This window comes from Bos grunniens, chromosome 17 (assembly GCF_055505025.1).
Source record: "Bos grunniens cultivar Pamir isolate PY7600 chromosome 17, Bosgru_T2T1.0, whole genome shotgun sequence".
NCBI classification, from domain to species: domain Eukaryota; kingdom Metazoa; phylum Chordata; class Mammalia; order Artiodactyla; family Bovidae; genus Bos; species Bos grunniens.
The window spans coordinates 47,115,152-47,127,600 of NC_141181.1; the positions used below are offsets into that span (position 1 = coordinate 47,115,152).

Here is a 12,449-nt window from a genome sequence, read left to right on the forward strand (position 1 = left end):
TTACTGGAAGCATCCATTTAGAAAACAATTATCCCTAAAGTAATTTACAACTGAAGCAATGAAATCTTTATAGCAAAAAGCGTTAAAGAGAAAAGTGATCTATGTGATATGTATCCAAACATTTCAGTGCAGCTGAAAACATCTATGACCTATTTCAAAACCAAAAGGGAGAGGAAAATGGAAAAAGTATCCATGCAGTCTTTGAACAAACATACTCTTTCACCTGAGCAATTCATCATACAAATAAATACCTAAGTGAAAGTGCTTCAATTTACTGTCCTGTGTACTTGAAAAGTAATCTCATGACACTTATTCTTAATGATTAACCTACCTGTTTTTGATTCTTTCACATGATCTAGGTTCTGTCTTGTATTCACACCAAGATCATGAAAGTCTCTACGACGACCTCCTCTCTCTGCTAATGATAACTCCTGGAATCCAGCAGATATCTGGAGTTCTTTAAAAAAAAAAAAAAAAGGAATAACAAAGAAAAAAATACATCTAAGTTAATACGCAACATGACAAATGCAATTCCCAAAGTACACTACGGCATGAAACCCAAAGGCTCCTGTGGTGCTAAACACAGTGTGTAACAATCCTGTCAGGATGTTTTAGGTATCTGCCAACCAAAGAAAAAAGTAACTTCTCAGCTAGAACCTCTTGCATGGAGCCCTTCTTGTCACCACTCTAGGCAAACTCAGCTCCCTCACAGGACATATATATAAGACCAAGATGACTGCACTGATTCAAGAACTTAGAAAAATACATTTGCTGATTGGGTAATTATTTTTCTGTCTGTAGGTATAATACCACCTAAGGGCCTTATTATCAGTATTTTCCACAACTTTTATGATATAATTATAGCTGTAAGAATTGGCAGTTTATAAAATTTAAATGTGCTACCTGAATTAGAAAATGTTGAAGTTTAAAATGTAATTTCCTCACCAATTCCCTTAAAAACCAGCAGAATGGAGGGGATGAGCTTGTGCTATCCTGTGACCATGATACACATCTACTGGGGTAGGTTAACTATCAGTACATGGTTACTTGCAAAAACTGTGGTTAAAATATCCAAATTACTAAGTCTTTTAATTTGTATAAAATTTTTCCAGTGGTCATGTATGGATGTGAGAGTTGGACTACAAAGAAAGCTGAGCACTGAAGAATTGATGCTTTTGAACTGTGGTGTTGGAGAAGACTCTTGAGAGTCCCTTGGACAGCAAGGAGATCCAACCAGTCCATCCTAAAGGAAATCAGTCCTGGGTGTTCATTGGAAGGATTGATGTTGAAGCTGAACTCCAATACTTTGGCCATCTGATGCAAAGAGATGACTCACTTGAAAAGACCCTGATGCTGGGAAAGATTGAGGGCAGGAGAAGGGGATGACAGAGGATGAGGTGGTTGGATGGCATCACCGACTCAATGGACACGGGTTTGGGTGGACTCTGGGAGTTGGTGATGGACAGGGAGGCCTGGCATGCTGCAGTTCATAGGGTCTCAAAGAGTAGGACACGACTCAGTGACTGAACTGAACACTTCATATAACTAGTATGATGTGGACCAAAGAACAAATACAAGCTATATAGACAAGTGTTAAATTCTAGCTTGCAGTTAACATGCATGTTATCTTGTGTAGCAGAGACTGCTGACTACACAATAAACAATATTTCATTATTTTAAAAGTTTATTTAGGAAGTAACACACCTAATAGGGGATTCCCAGGTGGCACAGTGGTAAAGAATCTGCCTGCCAATGCAGGAGGCAAGGGTTTGAGCCCTAAGTTGCAAAGATCCCCTGAAGTAGGAAATGGCAACCTCTCCAGTATTCTTGCTTGGGAAATTCTGTGGACAGAGGAGCCTGGTAGGCTACAGTACATGTGCTCACAAAGAGTTGGACACAGTTGAGTGACTGAGTGCACACACATACCTAATAGACTAAAATTTCTACCTTCCTTGCACGTAAGGATGGCCTAAGAGACTTTTGCAGAAATTATTGGATGAAACTTCTACAAAAGCACCTTAAAGGCATTAATAGCTGGCTTTTATATTCTCCAGGCCCCTAGCTGCTAGTCTTGCCTGGAATCTGGATGTTATGGCAAGAGGGAGCCCAACCAGACATTCTGAGCAAAACATAAATCTTAGTGACAGAAGTCATGGACTTGGGAGAGCAAAAAGATAAGGGAGACCAGTCCTCTTCTAATCACAAATGCTAAAATTAGCTTAGAACTGCCAGCTTCTCAAAGAGAAGTAATGTAGCTCAAACAAAATATATTGGTTCCTGATATATCTTGTAAACAAGTTATTTTAATATGAGCTTCAATTTCTACACCTGAAAAATTGATTATAACAGATTTTTACTGGAATGTGGTAAGTTTTAAGTTAAGAGCTTCATTTATAAAGCACTTTAAAAGTACTGCTAAATATGCTGGTTCTTGTGCCTCAAGATTTTCAGGGGCTCTATTGTTAAGTATTTTTATCTTAGTTTTTTTTTAATTGGAATTTAGTTGCTTTACAATGTTGTGTTAGTTTCTGCTGTACAGAAAAGTGAATCAGCCATACATACACATATATCCCCTCTTTGTCACCACAGAGCACTGAGTTCCTGGTGCTATACAGTAGGTTCTCATTTCTCATTATGTTATACCTAGTAGTGTGTGTATGTCAATCTCAGTCTCACAGTTTATCCCACCCCAGCCCCATCCCCCAAACCCCTCTTAGTGTCTTATTTGTTTGTTCTCTTTGTGTCTCCACATATTAAAATCTTTCAGTATCTGGGGGCTTCCCTGGTGGTTCAGTGGTAAAGGATCTGTCTGCCAATGCAGGAGACAGATCAGGAAGATCCCCTGGAGAAGGAAATGGCAACCCACTCCAGTATTCTTGCCTGGGAAATTATACGGACAGAGGAACCAGGCAGGCTACAGTTCCTGGGGTTGCAAAAGAGTCAGACATGACTCAGTCACTGAATAAACCCCTGGTGAACTTTTTATACTAAAGACTTTCAGCTTAAGGTGTCCACACTAACAAAGGTCAGGTATACTGAATCTAGTCTGAGAGCAACAACTGGTCATAAATGCTTAATTTGAATTCTTCCTTGAAAAATTTGAGTTTCTCTTGAAAAAATAGTAGTTATGGATATGAAAACCTAACTGCAAGTTTCTGAAAATAATAATGACGTCTGCTCCCCTCTCCACATATAGTACTGCTACTATTAATACTTTAGTCAAAATATGAGTAACTGTCAATCTAAAAGATGTTTTAAATGGGGATACAACTGGAGAAAGAAGAATGAAACTGGAGCAATCAACCTGCCTGACTTTGGACTACACTACAAAGCTACAGCCATCAAGATAGTATGCTACTGGCGCAAAAACAGAAATATAGATCAATGGAACAAAATAGGAAGTCCAGAGATGAATCCACACACCTATGGACACCTTATCTTTGACAAAGGAGGCAAAAATATACAATGGAAAAAAGAACAATCCCTTTAACAACTGGTGCTGGGGAAACTGGTCAACCACCTGTAAAATAATGAAACTGGAACACTTTCTAACACCATAGACAAAAATAAACTCAAAATGGATTAAAGATCTAAATGTAAGACCAGAAACTATAAAACTAGAGGAAAACAGAGGCAGAACACTCTCTGACACAAATCACAGCAAGATCCTCTATGACCCACCTCCCAGAGTAATGGAAATACAAGCAAAAATAAACAAATGGGAACTAATTAAATTAAAAGCTTTTTCACAATGAAGGAAACTATAAGCAAGGTGAAAAGGCAGCCTTCAGAATGGAAGAAAATAATAGGAAACAAAAATTAATCTCCAAAATATACAAGCAGTTTATGCAGCTCAATACCAGCTCAATCATAAAATGGGCCAAAGAACTAAAGAGACATTTCTGCAAAGAAGACAGATGACTAACAAACATATGAAAAGATGCTCAGCATCACTCATTATCAGAGAAATGCAAATCAAAACCACAATGAGGTATCATCACACCCCAGTCAGAATGGCTACCTTCAAAAAGTCTACAAACAATAAATGCTGGAGAGGGTGGAGAAAAGGGAACCCTCTTACACTGTTGGTGGGAATGCAAACTAGTACAGCCACTACGGAGAACAGTGAGGAGATTCCTTAAAAAACTGGAAAAAGAACTGCCATAGGACCCAGCAATCCCACTGCTGGGCATATACACCGAGGAAACCAGAATTAAGAGAGACACGTGTACCCCAATGTTCATCGCAGCACTGTTTATAATAGCTGGGACATGGAAGCAACCTAGATGTCCATCAGTAGACGAATTGATAAGAAAGTTGTGGTACATATACACAATGGAATATTACTCAACTATAAAAAAAGAACATATCTGAGTAAGTTCTAATGAGGTGGATGAAACTGGAGCCTATTACACAGTGAAGTAAGTCAGAAAGAAAAACACCAATACAGTATATTAACACATATATATGGAATTTAGAAAGATGTTAACAACAACCCTATATGCAAGACAGTGAAAGAGACAGATGTAAAGAACAGATTTTTGGACTCTGTGGGAGAAGGTGAGGGTGGGATGATTTGAGAGAATAGCATTGAAACATGTATACTACCATATGTGAAAAAGATGACCAGTCCATGTTCAATGCATGAAACAGGGCACTCAAAGTTGGTGCACCAGGACAACCCAGAGAGATGGGATGTGGAAGGATGTGGGAAGGGGTTTTGGACGGGGGGACACATGGACACCTGTGGCTGATTCACCTCAATGTATGGTAAAAACCACAATATTGTAATTAGCCTCTAATTAAATAAATAAAAAAATTTTAAAGGGATACAACTGGAAACTTTGTTCCCCTTCCATGCATCTTCCAGAATGATTTATTAAAAACACAAATCAGGACATGCTATTGTTCTATTTAAGAGTCCTCCCATGTCACCATATCCCACTTTACAGAGTGAAAACTCAAGGTCTTAATGTCTCTGCTGCTGCTGCTGCTAAGTCGCTTCAGTCACGTCCAACTCTGTGCAACTACAGAGATGTCAGCCCACCAGGCTCCCACGACCCTGGGATTCTCCAGGCAAGAACACTGGAGTGGGTTGCCATTTCCTTCTCCAGTGCATTAAAGTGAAAAGTGAAAGTGAAGTCACTCAGTCGTGTCTGACTCTTTGAGATCCCATGGACTGCAGCCTACCAGGCTCCTCCACCCATTAGGTTTTCCAGGCAAGAGTACTGGAGTGGGTTGCCATTGCCTTCTCCACTTAATGCCTCATTAGTGATAAATCTGTTAAGGCTGTCATTTTAATTTCTAAAACACAGTGGATACCTGAACGCTTACTGTGAGAAGCACTTCTGAGATGTAATACTTACAAGAGCAGGGAAAGACGGTAAAACAGGGCTTTGCATTACCCTGAGTATCACTGAGTCCTCACAATGGCCCTTATCTTTAAAAACATATACCTTTATATAGGTAGGGGACTGAGTTTCATAGAATTCAATTTAAATTCATGAGTCATTGTTTAAAAAAAATGTATTAGTGAAGATCAATACAGAGCATGTTTAGGGAAAATATAATAAAGCAAGTGACCTGGAGATGTTTTTTGGAGTCACTGGTTTCAGCACTTGATTCCCACTCTGGATTTAGTCTTGTCATTTTTGGCCTCTGAAGATTTTCCAACTATCTTGCCAGATCAGATAATTTCAAAAGGTATTTTAAAAATATAGCACATTAAAGGTATTTAGTTGGAGGATATATATCCTGGTATAATGCTGGATACAGAATTCTTACTTGGCTTATATATTTGAAACTCATGCAACCTTATGTTTCTATTATCAGAAACATTTATAACTTAATGTGACATATTTATTCTAATAGAACGGATTATATCTCCCTGTTCACTTTTTGGATTAAATGGGTAATTTTTTAAAAAAAGATTGAGGAACGTGATTCAATCAGTTCAGTTCAGTCGCTCAGTCGCGTCTGACTCTTTGCGACCCCATGAACTGCAGCACGCCAGGCCTCCCTGTCCATCACCAACTCCCAGAGTCCACCCAAACCCATGTCCACCGAGTCAGAGATTCCCATGAATGAATTGTAATCAAGGACCTTAAAAATTAAAACATCATGTAGCCCACTGGGGCTTCCCCAATGGCTCAGCGATAAAGAATCCGCCTGCAATGCAGGAAACTCAGGAAAAGCAGGTTCAATCCCTGAAACAGCAACCCACTCTAGTATTCTTGCCTGAAAAATCCTGTCGACAGAAGAGCCTGTGGGCTATAGTCCATGGGGTCAAAAAGAGTCAGACACGACTTAGCAACTGGCCAACAATAACACATATTTACTAAAAATACAAAGCTGTTTTACAACTTGTTTTCATTTCAGTCAAGTTTTTAGATTTTTGAAAATGGCTAAATGGTACTCCATTGTTATTAAAGTACAACAGGTTTTACCCTTACAGAACAGGTTTTTCCAGTTTTGGGGTCTTGAATATAGTTAACAGTCTTACTTACATGATTGTACTTATTCAGTGTCTGGATAAATTACCACGAATATAACTGCTACTAAAGTGTAATGCTGCTACACATTACAAACGCCATCCAAAAGTTAGTACAATCCTACATGGAACGCAAGTTCCAATTTTAAAACTGCCAAAACTGGAAAAAAATAAAATGGAGAATAACCAGATTAAAAAATGCTCCAGTTCAATTTAAACTTAATGGTAAGGCTTAGCATTTTCACTGCCCTTTGCACTTCTCAATGATTTGCCCTTTCCTTTGTCCACTTTCCCATCACAGATTCATAAGACTGCTCCGTGTATCAGAAAGATGAGCTGTTTTCTAATTTCAGTTAAGTTTCCAAGTTGTCTCTTGAGTCTGACAGTATCTGTCACAGTTCAATTCATACCACTTCAAGTTCATCTTAGATTTATCCATGTTTTCTAAATTTCATGGGTTTCATCTGTGATGACTAAATATTTGGTCATAGTGGTGCAAGGCATAAAGCAAGGAACCAGCTTTGTTCTCAAGTTTTCCATTTGCTTCAACACTTTCATTGCCCATTTCCCATGCCAATCCCAGGGTTTTAAAAGCCACTGTTACTACACTAATTCTCTACGTATATATATGAGTTTGTTTAATTCTCTACGTATATATATGAGTTTGTTTAATTCTCTACGTATATATATGTTTGTTTTTTTCCAATTCTAAAACCAAACTTATTAACTATTAGAATCTTATACCAAGCATCCAAAAAAATTAGCTTTTGGAACAATGCAGGGAAAAAGCACAATTTTTGGAATCAGAACCGGCGTTCTGACTCTACTGGCTGCCAGAGGATGAACCAATACCACACACGTGAAAATATATTTTATAAGTCAAAGTTACAAACGCTAAAGTTGGTACAGCTTTGATAAAACCACTAAAGAAGCCAAGAGAATGTTCTAAATTAATACCTAATAAGCACATTTATAATTAGTTTAGAATTTACCTGCTTTGTAAAAGCTCGTGTGGGGCTCTAGAATTTGCTCTTTTTTGTTGCCAAGAAAAGAAATCCTGAGGCACTGCAATCCATGGCAGGCTGCACAGCCTGAGGGAGATGCTGGGACTCCTTTTTCTTTAAACAGGATTTTGGTAACTGCTCCCCATCTATTGCTACAAGCGCACAGACACACGCAGGAAGCCCTTTCCCTCTCCCTTCACCTTGTGACTTCGCTGTTGCTCCCACTGTTCCTCTCTGTCGTCCGCGGCCAACTAATTCCCCCTCTGCTGGCGGCTGCTGAGGTCGAGGCTGAATGTAACCAGGCTGCTGACTCTGCAGTTATATGCAAATAAAGAACAGCATTCTTTTTGTGTCAAGAGGTCACAGACATCAGAGGAAATAACTAGTCAAACAAATCTAAGGCATTCAACCAAAACTGATCTAAATTAGTAATCAAATATCTTACTCTTACGAAGAAATTTCTTCAAGAAGGGTTACCAAGTGAAGTTAAGAACCAGCTTCCAATACCCTCAGGACATAGAACACAATTTTCCTTGTACAGTTCCTACCTCCTTCACAGGACACAGTTTTTAAATTTAATTTGACAGCCTAAGCTGATGAAGGCTTCAGTTCAGTTCAGTTGCTCAGTCATGTCCAGCTCTTTGCGACCCCATGAATTGCAGCACGCCAGGCCTCCCTGTCCATCACCAACTCTCGGAGTTCACTCAGACTCACGTCCATCAAGTCAGTGATGCCATCCAGCCATCTCATCCTCTGTCGTCCCCTTCCCCTCCTGCCCCCAATCCCTCCCAGCATCAGACCCTTTTCCAATGGGTCAACTCTTTGCATAAGGTGGCCAAAGTACTGGAGTTTCAGCTTCAGAATCATTCCTTCCAAAGAAATCCCAGGGCTGATCTCCTTCAGAATGGACTGGTTGGATCTCCTTGCAGTCCAAGGGACTCTCAAGAGTCTTCTTCAACACCACAGTTCAAAAGCATCAATTCTTTCTGCGCTCAGCTTTCTTCACAGTCCAACTCTCACGTGCATACATGACCACTGGAAAAACCATAGCCTTGACTAGAGGGACCTTTGTTGGCAAAGTAATGTCTCTGCTTTTCAATATGCTATCTAGATTGGTCATAACTTTCCTTCCAAGGAGTAAGCGTCTTTTAATTTCATGGCTGCAGTCACCATCTGCAGTGATTTTGGAGCCCAAAAAAATAAAGTCTGCCACTGTTTCCACTGTTTCCCCATCTATTTCCCATGAAGTGATGGGACCAGATGCCATGATCTTCGTTTGCCAGTTTGTTTCTCAAGGACTCTCCCTGCAGTTAGAAAAGAGTGACATACTCACCGCAGAGGCGCCCACATGCTGCACCATCTCCTGACCACGCGCCCTTCCTCTTGCTCTCGCTCTGGCTCTCCCAGTCATTTTCCTTTTTCTTAAGAGGAAATAATCATGAAGACAATACTCAATGTTTGCAATTGTATTTGAGTGTTTCTACAATGCTATCTTTAAACTGATTTGGTTAAGATTCTAAAATAAGCTCCTGGGTAATCACAGAGTTTCCTAGCCTGTGAAGGCACTATCCAATATTGCCTCTTAAGGCAGTATCCCCACCTTCAGCAAAACCTAAGTGCTCCTGTGCTAGGTGACAGCACTGAAATAGAAGACTTATTTTCATGTAGTATGTCATCTTTCAATTGAATTAATTATAAAAAGTCTTAAGATATTGGTGAATAGTTCTTTCACACCTAGATATGTAATCTATGAAAGAGGGCTCTTATGGTAAGCTTTATGCCAGGCCCTTTAAGTAATTCTTATACATACACTACTGTATCTTCCTGGATCATTCCACAGTTGCATGTAGCTTAATCTTTTTTTTAACCACATCATTTACGCCCCATAATTTCATTCTTGATGAGTGGCATCCACTCTGTCTCTAAGGAAACAGTCATTCATCTCCAAACTACTCTTTTACTGCTCCTACCACACATGATCAACAATTCCCCACATTTTTTCAACAGCACCCTGTAAATGAGTACCTAATGTAAGCTAGGATCTATCAGGCATCAAATATATTACCATGTATAAAAGGTTCTCTACCAACTCACCCCCAACTATAGAGTAGAAAGCAGTATCATCAAGTTATTATCAGAGCCAGACTGGCTCTTCTTCACATAACCTGTGAAGCAAATCACATAACCTACGACTCGCGTCTGTATTTGTAAAATAGTCAATAACAACCTATACCGCACAGGTCAACTGAGAACAACTCAATGCGAACACACAGAGAGCACAAAGTGCCTGGCATACCATGAGCATTCAACACATGTGAGCCCTTGTGGAAACGGCAGAAAAAAATCATAACCACAAATATTTAAGTTTAACAAGGAACAAAGAATGTTCTTACAAAGAGGAAAGCAGGAACTAATTTACATACTGAAGAGGTCTGTCTGCGACAAAACTAATATTTAAACTGAGATGCAGGAGGACTAGGAATTGGAAGGTTAGGTGGGACCACTTGGAGAAAGCAATAGCACCCCACTCCAGTACTCTTGCCTGGAAAATCCCCTGGACAGAGGAGCCTCAAAGGCTGCAGTCCATGGAGTCGCTGAGGGTTGGACACCACTGAGTGACTTCACTTTCACTTTTCACTTTCATGCATTGGAGAAGGAAATGGCAACCCACTCCAGTGTTCTTGCCTGGAGAATCCCAGGGATGGGGGAGCCTGGTGGGCTGCCGTCTATGGGGTCGCACAGAGTCGGACACGACTGAAGCGACTTAGCAGCAGCAGTGGGACCACTCTTCAGACAAGAGTGAACAGCTCGTGACTATGTGTTGAGAGCTTGGCTAGTCTGCAGGACTAAAAGACGTCCATTGTGACTGAAGGGTAATGAGCTTGGATTTGACACTCAATTCACAGAGAGACTACCTAAGGTTCTAAAGAGGGGCAGATTATAAGACTAATTACAATTAAATCATTCCGCTTTAAGTCAGGATAAGCCTTTTCTGAGTTTTCTCAGCTTCTAAACATTTTTGTTCCATGGCAATTTTCCTAGGAAGACAAATATAATGACACTACACTTTTAAAGACCTCTTTATCAAACACTAAAGGACTAAAAATACATTAGCTCACATGCCTGTAAAAACTTTAATGATCTAATCAGCAATTTCCAAAGCAGGTTACACAATATAATCTGCTGAGAAACCAGCATATTAGAACAAATTTTAAATGTCATTATAAAGTATTCTGAATTTACCATATGTATATTATGACAATTGTTATACATACATAACTTGGGCCTTCCAGGTGGCTCAGGGGTGAAGAATTTGCCTGCCAATGCAGGAGCCCCAGGAGACGTGGGTTTGATCCCTGGGTCAGGAAAATTCCCTAGAGGAGGAAATGGCAACCCACTTCAGTATTCTAGCCAGGATAATCCCGGCAGAAGAACCTGGTGGGCTACTGTCCATGGGGTTGCAGAATCTGACATGATTGAGCAGCTAAGCATGCACACATACATACATAACTCACGCACGGAGCACACAGGGATATATGCCCAAGTCTCTTACTGATGGTCAACTGAATCAAATCTGGAGATCTCTGCTTTATACTCCAGCAAACACTACTTTCCTCCATGCACCAGCTATGATAAATTCCTTGATGCACTCTGTCCCAGGGCACACACATCCTTTGCTAAAGCACCACACTCTCCTCTCTGAAATGGAAGAATTCAGCTTATCCTTTAAGGATCAGCCCAAAGGCCATCTCTTCCACCTTCCTGTACCAAGTTGTTTGCATGTGTATTAATTACAGCAACCACATCTCATGGGTAAGCAGTTCCTCCTCCCTCTCACACACACATTTCAAGAGCTCCTCTAGACAGGGCTGCTAATCAGTCTAGTCCTTTGCACCTAAGCCCAAAGCATGGCAACCTAGCAGTGTCTATGTGCATATGTTGTAAAAACCTAGTAATAAGCTGAACTGCCACCCCAATAAGGGATTTTTTTTAAAAATTACTGCAGTAGTTCTCAGAGCGTGCTCCTGGACTGGCAACACCTAGCACCCGATTGAAATGCAAATTGGAATGGGGGTCCCACTCCCAGTCCCCAGAGAGAAACCCTGTTCACTGCAGGTGGTTCTGATGATCGCTGAGCCCGAGGGCCCTGGAGCACGATACCCACAGCGTCCAAGCCAGACCGCGCGGGTCGACCCCATACCCAGGTCCACTGCATACGGGCTGGACTCAGCTGTGTCCTCCCCACTTCAACATCCCTCTGGCTGGACCACAAGCCACTCCTATCACCTGGAGGTGAGAAACCGAGCTGGTGCTCAAAGGCACCACACCAGCTACAGAGGACATCCAGGTCAAGTGGACATCCACCCCAGGGGCAAAGACACTAGTGTCCACCCCAAACATGCAGCCGAATCCTCTGCGCGTCCTAAGGCTGCCCTGCGCGGTCCCCAGTCCTTCTCCCGATCCCGCTCGCTTCTCCGGCCCCACCCGCGCCCACTGACGGCAGAGGACACCTCAATACAGGACTCAGCACAGGCTAAAGGACCGCGGTGGAGGATGCCCCGCCGCAGGCACGCAGGCTGGAGCCCGAGGGTGACAACCGTGCGGCGCTGGTGTGCAGCTACGTGCTCCCAACCTCCGCAAACTAGCGGACGGCCGGGTCACACTAACAGTTACCGCGGCGCAGCCAACGGTTTTCTCACACCAGATTCCTCCGCGCCGGGACTTGGGACTTTGAGCCAGGATGCCGGCCCAAACGGACCCCTGTGCCTCTTGACCCCTCAGAGCCGCTGGGTTTGCTCTTACTTCGATGTCCACTCTGGGCGATTGAAGGGCCTGGGGGCCAGTGGAAATGGGAAGGATCCTCTTTTTTCAGGGCGGATGGACACTGACCTCAAGGAGTAAACTGCTCTGCACGTGGTAACCGAGCTAACGGCATGGCAGGCAGCAGCCCGTGC

At 41.7% G+C, this 12,449-nt stretch overlaps 1 protein-coding gene across 3 annotated transcripts in view; it reads right to left on the reverse strand.

Moving 5' to 3' along the window:
• Positions 1-12,159, reverse strand: part of PIWIL1 (piwi like RNA-mediated gene silencing 1) — a 37,095-nt gene extending 24,936 nt beyond the window's left edge. For all 3 annotated transcript variants that reach the window (XM_086347267.1, XM_086347266.1, XM_086347265.1), the window contains exons 1-5: positions 12,006-12,159; positions 10,770-10,868; positions 8,828-8,915; positions 7,695-7,806; positions 332-457 (exon numbers count right to left, since the gene is read on the reverse strand). In XM_086347267.1, the coding sequence (XP_086203393.1) occupies positions 332-457; positions 7,695-7,806; positions 8,828-8,905 (316 nt within the window). In that variant the 5' untranslated portion in view covers positions 8,906-8,915; positions 10,770-10,868; positions 12,006-12,159. The remainder of the gene's footprint in view (positions 1-331; positions 458-7,694; positions 7,807-8,827; positions 8,916-10,769; positions 10,869-12,005) is intronic.
• Positions 12,160-12,449: the final 290 nt, after the last annotated feature.